Source organism: Limulus polyphemus, unplaced genomic scaffold (genome assembly GCF_000517525.1).
Source record: "Limulus polyphemus unplaced genomic scaffold, Limulus_polyphemus-2.1.2 Scaffold8879, whole genome shotgun sequence".
Taxonomy (NCBI): domain Eukaryota; kingdom Metazoa; phylum Arthropoda; class Merostomata; order Xiphosura; family Limulidae; genus Limulus; species Limulus polyphemus.
Window position 1 is genome coordinate 1,753 of NW_013674489.1, and position 10,882 is coordinate 12,634.

At 34.9% G+C, this 10,882-nt stretch overlaps 1 protein-coding gene across 1 annotated transcript in view; it reads left to right on the forward strand.

The window, feature by feature from the left end:
* The first annotated feature begins 9,558 nt into the window (after window positions 1–9,558).
* Window positions 9,559–10,882, forward strand: part of LOC106475618 (axin-1-like) — a 17,028-nt gene continuing 15,704 nt past the window's right edge. Inside the window, exon 1 of the mRNA XM_013936295.2 lies at window positions 9,559–10,576. Coding sequence (XP_013791749.1) covers window positions 9,609–10,576 — 968 coding nt within the window. The 5' untranslated portion in view covers window positions 9,559–9,608. The remainder of the gene's footprint in view (window positions 10,577–10,882) is intronic.

The window sequence follows — 10,882 nt, forward strand, 5'->3', positions numbered from 1 at the left end:
CAACATCATGAAAATTAAAACCTTATTTTCTAATAAGCAATCCTGAAAAATAATTTGGGGGTGCTTAACTTTTTTCCTAGGTGTATATATATATATATAGGTGTCACTTCACTAGACCAATGTTTATATATATGTATACTTCGAGTCTTCTGTATTTATTGTGAGGGATTCAGAATTTAACAAAGACATCTTAAACGTGTGAAACAAGGAACGTAAGGGGGTTTTGGTGACATTTACAAAAATTATTAAAAGTAGAACACACCATTCTGTCGGTTTTTTCTTTACGTCCACCAACTGTTTTCTTTTCTACACTTATCTCAAGAAGTGTTATAGTCTGTCACACACGTGCTCGCTAAGCAAATGCTGTTTTATTGATTTCTCAGACTGAGTTGAACTATTAATATTTAGGTTATGTGATATTTCATTTTATTTATACTGTTGTTTATATCTTAGGCGAGCATCAGTGTTTTTTAATCAAGTTAAAGGTGTTTGTCAATTCCCTATTTTTCCTCAACATGTTTCCACGTTGTTGACGTGATAAATAATCACAGTTCATGGGAAAATTTTCTATTCTATGGTAGATTTTTTTTTCTCTTGTAAATACAGCGATCATCGAATTTTTTGTAGATGAATCTGAGAAGTATTTACGTAGCCTTTGTTCAAGGAAAATAGTAATGGCCTTATTTTATTGAGTCTGGTTAGCAAAGAAACAAACATAACCTATTTATGTTATTTGATTCGACCGTTTGCCTTTCTACAAACTTGTGGCTTTTACGTCATTTATTTACGATAAATTCACCTATCTCTCCCCAAGTGACTGTTATTGCTTTGATCTTACTGGTCTGTGAGAACCATTTCCTGGTTCTGTTAGGTTTACATCTATAGTATCTTCCTCATCACTAAGAACCACAGCTTCACTCTGTCCTCGATCCGGTGGTTTGTTTTTTGATAATTTATTGCTGTTCAATAAGATTTGACCCATTGCAGCTGTTGTCAGACTTATAATGACTAACACGCTATCTTCAGGAAATAAAATAAAATAGGGAAAGACGAATATTTATATCAGTTCTAATGGTGCACATTAGAGTTATTATAGTAGTGGTACTCTCGTGAGAGTAATTTACCGGCACAGAGGGCGTTGCCGTATCATGAAGATTCCATATTCAGTATGTGTGATTACAGAGGGCGTCGTTTTACTTACAGTTCAGTATCGTGACTTTGAAGTCGAGTGTATTATCTCCAAAACGCTGAAATCAGATGTGTGCCTAAAGTTCTACATGAGTGTAGAATTGTTGTTTTTGTGCTAATAATACTGGTGTGCTACTATAGGATAGGGGCTATACACCAGGCAAGCAGACTTCTCAAACCACATTTAATTATGTATAACTTGTTATCGTCATCTGATATGAACACTTGTTGTTAGATTAGAGAGCATTTAGTAATTCTATAACAGAACATTTGTTGTTTGTTAAGCTGCAGAGGGGGGGGGGGGACAACACTAAATATGACTTGTATGGAAATTTACGGGTGGCATCAGGGCTCAAGGTTTCGGTCGAGAAATGCTAGGTGGCATCATGGTTCATAGTTTGGTCCAGAGACGCCAGGTGGCATCATGGTTCAAGGTTTCGGTTCAAAGACGCCACATGGCATCCTGATTCAAGGTTTTGATGTAAAAATGCCAGGTGGCTTTATGGTTCAAGGTTTTGGTCCAAAGACGCCAGGTGGCATTATGGTTCAAGGTTTGGTCCAGAGATGCCAGGTGGCATTATGGTTCAAGGTTTTGGTCCAAAGAAGCCAGGTGACATCGTGGTTCAAGGTTTCGGTCCAAAGACGCTAGGTGGCATCCTGGCTTAAGGTTTCATTCCATATATGTCGTCTGTAAACCATGATGGGTGTGTCACTTTTATTATCGTCTAATTTAGAAATATTAACGAACGATGCCGTTAGAAATCATAGACAACTTAAATTGTAACTTTAGAGTTCCACCATATTGTATTTTAGAAGTTATGGTGTAAAAACATTGTGCATTAGCAAACATAGAAAATGTACTTTCTGATTCAGGAGTTTCGTCGTATTGTCCAAATCTTGGTGCAACCACCATCGTGTGATAGAAACCATTTTAAATTTACCTTCTGACTCCGTAGTAAGCAATGACACAGAGGGCAAACAATGATTCGCAGAGCAAAAAGAAAGAAAACTAACAAAGTAAACAATGATTCATAAAATAATTAAAACTTTTGGATTTATATAAAAGATACAAATAATTCAATTCTAACAAAACAATTTGCTAAATTTTCACTGTTATCAAGTTTCACTGTAATATTGGCTACATAGTGTAAACTTTTACACAACTAACGTATAGCACGTCAAGAAAAGACGGGGCAAATATTACCACCCCCACCCACGTAGTATACCCTAACCTCATAATTAACTGAAATAAATAAATTGTGCGGAATCAAGCTTGACCAACAAAGAGGCAGAAAAGTTCAGTCGAGGCAGTCAAACGTTGGTAAATTCCTTTGTGGGCCAATCCAAATTAAGATCATTCACGAACTGAATTTGTGGCGTATTCATGGAATAATTATTGGTAAAAATTAGTTAGATTAACAACTTCTAATATATAGAACAGCCAGTGTGTTTTAGTAACACTACATTCCAACAACGGCTTTTATGTCATGTTGCTTAGGAACAAAAGTATAACCTAATATTGTTGTTAGTCTATGTATTGAAAGTATAAAATGAAATGTATAATAGACAATAAAAAACAAAATATATATTTGTTGATTTCGTAATTTGGAGTTTCCGTTGATTAAAGAGGTTTGTTTTTTATTTAAAAAAGTTGGTGATATAACAGAAAAAAGCTTAATTGAGAAACGATTTAAGTTTAAAATTGAATTGATATTTTTAATTTCATGAAAAGTAAAATACACTTGGCTCTAGGCTAGGTGATCCCACACTACATCTTTTAGGCTTATTATACCAACACTCACTACATTTATAAGGTTTCACAGCACCCCTTCACGGCCCCTTTTCATCCCGTCACTAAAATGGGCGGACAATAATCGAACTATAATATCTGGATAAATGCATTTTCGCTTTTATGACTCCTCCCGTTTCGAGAAATCGTGAGTGACGTGACACACACTGGCTTTTATATCAGTTTGATACCATTCAAAGTTAAACATTGACATTATCTCAATAGTGGATTCTCAGTATCTTCTTTAGAGACTTTTTCACACAAATATTCGGGTAACTTCCCTGACTAATCACCACTTTCTGTGAATTCTGATTCAATTAATAGGCTAAACTTCTTTTTAGAGTTTCTTTAAATTCATTATATAGGGTTGTGTACGTTGTGTCTAAAATATTTAAAGCCTGTAACTGAGCAGGTCACGTGTTTACAATACCCACTTCTTTAGTGTAACAACATCTTTTAAATACTACTAACAACATATTTTAATACTGTTTACAATACCCACTTCTTTTGTGTAACAACATCTTTTTAATACTACTAACAATATCCACTTCTTTAGTGTAACAATATCCTTTTTAATCCTGCTAACAATATCCACTTCTTTAGTTAACAATACCTTTTTAATACTACTAACAATACCCACTTCTTTAGTGTAACAATACCTTTTTAATACTACTAACAATACCCACTTCTTTTGTGTAACAATATATTTTAATACTACTAACAACATATTTTTAATACTTCTAATCAACTATGCATTTACCTGAAGGTTGATGGAAACTAAGTACCACACAAACGACAAATAATAATAATAATACTTCAAATGGACAATATCCTTTTTAATACTACTGACAATATCCACTGGAGGTTGATGGAAAACTAAGTACCACACAAACGACAAATAATAATACTTCAAATGGACAATATCCTTTTTAATACTACTGACAATATCCACTGGAGGTTGATGGAAAACTAAGTACCACACAAACGACAAATAATAATACTTCAAATGACACATGTGGTATAAATTTCTAAGAAGAAGCAATTAAAAAAGAAAAAATTATTACAGTGTAATATGAACGAACCCTGAAACCATGGGTAGGATTTAGGTCAAGACAGTAAATATGTTTAAACACAATATTAGGCTTTCATGTTACATATACTAATTTTGAGTATATAGGCTGATTTCCTGAAATTTTTAGACATAGCTTTACAATTATAAATGTACAGTTCATTTTTATACTGTAATTCAAGTAAATTCAGTTTACTACTGTGACTCAGGTGAACATAGTTGTCTGAATGGTTCAGTTTACTACTGTTACTCAGATGAACATAGTTGTCAGTACAGTTCAGTTTACTACTGTTACTCAGGTGAACATAATTGTCAGTACATTTCAGTTTACTACTGTTACTCAGGTGAACATAATTGTCAGTACATTTCAGTTTACTACTGTTACTCAGGTGAACATAGTTGTCAGTACATTTCAATTTACTACTGTTACTCAGGTGAACATAATTGTCAGTACAGTTCAGTTTTCTACTGTTATTCAGGTGAACATAGTTGTCTGAGTAGTTCAGTTTACTATTGTTACTCAGTTGAACATAGTTGTCTGAACGGTTCAATTTACTACTGTTACTCAGGGGAGAGACGAAGGGTAAGAGACATCGAATGTTTTACTACACCTTTAATAATGTATGGCGTGGTGAAGAGGGAGAGGAAAGTCGTAAGACTGTCATATATGAAGCACACGACTCTCCCCTTCTTGCTTTCCATAATCCATCTGTAATCTGGTTAAGAAGAGTTATAAAAATATTCAAATCGACAAAAGAATATTCTATTCTTATCTAAAGATTATATTTGATCTATCGCATCATGGAACACAATGAGTTAGTTAATGTAACATAGAGAGACTGACTAAGATTACAGTAAAATACAGAGGGTTGAGTATATTAAAACAATCTTGAATGTTCAGATCAGCAAGTCTCCTGGCAACAACGGCAAACATAAAATCGCGTAGAATAGAATGTATCAGAACTACATTTTGACATTGGCGTTCCACAAGTGGCGCCTCTGCTCAAACGTAATCAATTTCCAGTGGCATCACAGCCTTACCGTGGCAAAAGATTCTTATACCCCGATAATAAAGATGTGCTCAGATCAGCAATTAATATAGAATATTCCTTGTAGTTTATAGCACTGGGAAAGAAAGGAACGTGAATAATCTTGACGACCTGCAACAAGTCGTACCACACTCGTGTTACGTAAAGTCGGTGTCTTTTAATAGGTGAGAATCTACAAACACAAAGGTCAGTATACTCTAAGCAACAGTACACAACATAATCAAGAAATATTTCCGCCTGGTTCACCAAGATAAGCCTCCGGTCATACCTCATATGTATTCGTGCTATTCCATACGAAGACATACCAGTAAATTTGTCAACAAGCAGTGCCTATAGATTTCTGCGCGATCGAACTATTGAAACGGGAGCTCGGAAACCACTATCCTCTTTCAATAAGTTGAAACGGTGTTGCTTGGGTATAATTGAGACGAAAAGTTAAAATATATGTCTGCAAGCGTGTACAGATCTGGTTAATTTGGAACTTTGCCTGGAAAGACGGGGGAGGGGGATTGGAAAGAATGTGACGACATCATACATACACGGACTTCAACAGAAATCCATCTCATAGTATCTCCAAAAGTCTGTTTACTCCACAGACCAAACCAGTTAAACAAAACATCGGTAGAACAATCTGGCTAGTGTAAAAGCTAACACTCGGAAAAAAGTAGTCAAAATTGAATCTAAAACTTAAGTAGGTCACGATAGATTAGGAAAGATTACAACAAACCCTGTGTGATTAGCCATCTTCAACCTTTAACTTCATAAAAAGTTCCTGTCTATTTGTGTACAAGTTCAACTCTAGTGTTCGTAATATTTTTAACTTTTACTTACAGCTGTTTTAACTTTGCTTTGATACAATTTTAATTAGGTGTATGTTTCTAATAATCATTTTATGTATTTAGTAATGTCTTCGTTCTTACATTCCTTTTAAAATGGCTTATTTCAATAATTTATATTTTCATTATTTGCTATTTTAACCCTTTTCTCGACCCTTTCTTCTTTTTTCGTTACTTTTTATTTCATATTTTTTTTTCTCACCCCCGTCGTATTTGCCTCTTACCCTACACCTAAACTCACGTGCAATACGCTCTTTGAAATTCAACATAAGCATTGTTTCAGCGGAGTCCTGACGAACTATAATTCTCACCACCAGCGAGAATTGAAACATCAGTCGACCTGTTTGCAGTTTTAAGTTAATGAGATGAGAATGTTCATTATGAGATCCAGAATACATAAATATAAATGTTGGTCGCTCTCACGTGTGCAGTCAACATACTGTACTTCCTGCCAATAAACAAGATGAGCACATGATTTGATTAAATTATAAAGGAAGCTATTTAACCTATCAATGAACGACAGTGTCACGTGCCAAGGATAGTGTTTCTACTGCCCTCTTTATTTTACTCAAGAAAATTATGATATGTTTAGCTGGTTAAAACTAATAAACGACACTTCCCATGTGCGGTAATGTTCAACATTCTTAGGTAATGATCTCCATTTATAGATTTTGATAGACTGATGTTTATTTGAAACGTTGATCTTTCAGTTTACCACAAGTTATATATATATACATAAATGGAACTCCACGTTTTTAAACACGTTCGTAGAAGTGTGTGACGGATGGTTTAACTTCACATCTATATTTTCAGCGACACACGTTTCAGGAGTTCCTACATTATTGTCAATACCCCAGGACCCTAAAGAATTGGCGGGTTCGCATGGTCTCAAGAGTGTAGTTGTGATACGGCCAATCAGGATGTATGACGTCATCCATGAATACCGTACATTGTTGTTGTTTTTAATGAAATAAATATAGCGCCATGAAAAAAAAAATTCTCAGGCGTCAAAAATTTAAATCACCAGGAGATCTGGCGTTTAATATTTTATTCGTCAGGATAATACAGTGGTATCTTACGTAAGTTTCAATGTCTCCCAACTTCCAGACATGTGTAGATTGTTACTTAAAGCGCCCCTAGTAACCGAATGTACCTTGGAACCAACGTTTGAGAAACTTTTGAAATTATTTATCAAAGTTTTGGAAATGGTTATAATGAAGACAGTGGTAATTGGATATATTTTTAAAACCTTTTCTATCACTGTTGCTTATGTCTGCACTGATATTTTACTATCTTGTATTGTATTTCGAGTAAAAAAAATATCGTTTATCAACTTTATTTTTTCTATTTAGTAGATGATCCACTAATTTATTGGGAAATCTTAGTTTTTATGTAAAAAAACCGTCAATTTAACTGACTAACTCAGTTTTATTCTATAAAAGTTTCTAAATCCAACAGAAGAACTTGATGAAATTCCACATATATAATTAAAAAGGAAAAAACAATTATGGTTCAAACAGGCCTATTTGTCACGTTCTGAGCAAGCAATACATTTAGGGTTCAAACGGGCCTATTTGCCTAGTTCTAGGCAATTTAACCTTTACAAAGGGGAGAAACGTTCTCTTACACCTACACAAGGATATTACCTGTAACACACTAACTTTTTCACGTGTTGTCTTATAATTGCTTTGGATCTTAATAAACTCTTTCAATTATATATACCTGGCGTTGCCTAGTGGTTAGCGTGCCGGACTTTGAATACAAGGGATAATGGTTTGTGTCCTGTTGCCCTAAAACCGTGCTAAGTACTTTGGGGCCGTTATAAGAGCGACGGTCAAATTCCATTTTGATTACAGCAGCCTGTTTGGCTCTCCGCCATCCCTCTAGTTTATCATTTACCGACAAGTGCAGAATTCCTTTGTGGAGATCTGTGAAACAAAAAAAAAACTCCTGTAACTTGTTTTCAACAGAATATTAATATTTACTGTTAAAATATTTTGGCGAAACTTAACTGCAAATTTAAACCAAAAAATACATATTTGCCTTTCAAATTTAAGACAAGCTACTATTCAACACTACTCCAGGGGTGGAAACAGCCTCTTCCTGGTGATGGGACTGAAGTAGGCTAGACAAAAAGTCAAAGGCGGCTTCACTCTATCAAGTAGTCAAAAGACATCCTCCCCGTATCTCTGAACATGTCATAGTAACAAAAGTTATCTTTTTAATGTCTTCTTGATTAAATACATCCTCCATTTCCTAGTGTGTGAATTGATAGATAAAATATTTTCTCCCTCTTCTGAAATTAATGGTACATGAATCATCTTATCTGGCTGACTTCAGCTTCTTCTTAGAGTGTAAAAACTATGACAACTTTGGCTTTTAGGATTTGATAATACATACAACTTTTAGGCATAATATCCATTACACAAAGATGTAACTTAGCATCAATCTTTTAGTAGTGCATTACAAAGTGACGTGACTTAACGTCAACCTTATAGTAATGCATTACAAAGTGACGTGACTTAACGTCAACCTTATAGTAATGCATTACAAAGTGACGTGACTTAACGTCAACATTATAGTAATGCATTACAAAGTGACGTGACTTAACGTCAACATTATAGTAGTGCATTACAAAGTGACGTGACTTAACATCAACCATATAGTACTGCATTACAAAGTGACGTGACTTAACGTCAACCATATAGTACTGCATTACAAAGTGACGTGACTTAACGTCAATCTTATAGTAGTGCCTTACAAAGTGACGTGACTTAACGTCAATCTTATAGTAGTGCCTTACAAAGTGACGTGATTTAACATCAACCATATATTCATGGATTACAAAGTGACGTCACTAAGCATCAACCTTATAGTAGTGCATTACAAAGTGACGTGACTTAACGTCAATCTTATAGTAGTGCCTTACAAAGTGACGTGACTTAACGCCAACCTTATAGTAGTGTATTACAAAGTGACGTGACTTAACGTCAACCTTATAGTAGTGCATTACAAAGTGACATGACTTAACGTCAACCTAATAGTAGTGCATTACAAAGTGACGTGACTTAACGTCAACCTAATAGTAGTGCATTACAAAGTGACGTGACTTAACGTCAACCTAATAGTAGTACATTACAGAGTGACATGACTTAACGTCAACCATATAGTGCTGCATTACAAAGTGACGTGACTTAACGTCAACCTTATAGTAGTGCATTACGAAGTGACGTGACTTAACGTCAACCTTATATTCATGGATTACAAAGTGACATTACTTAACGTCAACCATATATTCATGGATTACAAAGTGACTTGACTTAACGTCAACCTTATAGTAGTGCATTACAAAGTGACTTGACTTAACGTCAACTTTATAGTAGTGCATTACAAAATGACGTGACTTAACGTCAACCATATATTCATGGATTACAAAGTGATGTGACTTAATGTCAACTTTATAGTGAGATATTTTATTTTGTTTAATGTATCCAAAACAGAATTTTTAATCCATTAATAGTTTTTAATACTAATGTTAGTTGGAAAATTGTGCAATTGCAAAAGAAGTATACACTTAAAACTGCTCGTTTGAAGATTGATTACAGATCTGTATATTTCATAGGCTAAATAATCACTATGGAGATTGGTAGGAGGATTAAGAGACATGGTTGACAAGAATGAGTGGTGATGTGCATGGAGTACTTCTGTCCAACATTAGTGAAAAGAAATTTATCAAGTCATCAGGAAGATCTCCTGCAGATGGAGAAGAGAATGAACTTCAGAATGTACAGGCTGAAAGGTTCCAGAAACCCATACCTCATCCTGACACAGGGGCTCAAGATATTGGTTCACTGTGTGCTAGTCATTGGAGGGTATCCGGCCATAAAACTGAAACTTACGGAAACAGAAGGGATTTCAGAGGAGGAGAAAGTGAAACCCTCTCTTCAGAGCCTCAGTACAGTCCTCCATATTGTGTGGACAGCAACAACACATGTTGTTCTGATGTTAAACCATCATTTTCAGGAACTTCCAGTTATTTTAAATGGGCTGAAAACTTCCAGTGTCTGTTGCAGGATCTGGACGGAGTGAATCTGTTTAAGAAATATTTGTCTCAGGAAAAATGTGCAGATTGCTTGGACTTCTGGTTTGCATGTGAGGGCCTCAAGAAAGCAAATCCTACTGACAAGAACTATATTCAACAAGTGATTAAGTTGATATATAAAAAATTTATTAGATCTAGACTTGTAGAAATTAAATCTGAAATTAAAGAGGAGATAGCCAGTAAAATTGGCAATAAAATGGGGCTTGATCAAACAATATTTGATAATGCTCAAAAAAACATTGAAGACATCATGACAAGGACAACGTACCCAAATTTTCTAAAATCTGAGTTATACCTTGAACAGATTCAGCTTGTGCAGCAGAGTTCTCACCTCAAATTGACTAAACAAGTAGAAAGTTCTATGTTTGATAGCAGCAGTGGTACCTCTAGGCAAGGATTGGACATTTTACCAACATTACATGAAGAGTCTCAACTTCATGTTGGTCAAAGTCAGCAGCCAGTTTCTTTCATCAGGGAAACCTTGAAGAAACGGCCAAGGTTAATAGAAAATGTACCTCGTTATCGACCTGAAGCTCAAGCTGGGTAAGTTTGTTCCATCATATAAAGTAAATATGTTTTGTGTAATGATTCGGGTAAATACAAAATGTACCTCATTATCAACCTGAAGCTCAAGCTGGGTAAGTTTGTTCCATCATATAAAGTAAATATGTTTTGTGTAATGATTCAGGTAAATACAAAATGTACTTCACTATCAACCTGAAGCTCAAGCTGGGTAAGTTTGTTCCATCATATAAAGTAAATATGTTTTGTGTAATGATTCAGGTAAATACAAAATGTACCTTGTTATCGACCTGAAGCTCAAGCTGGGTAAGTTTGTTCCATCATATA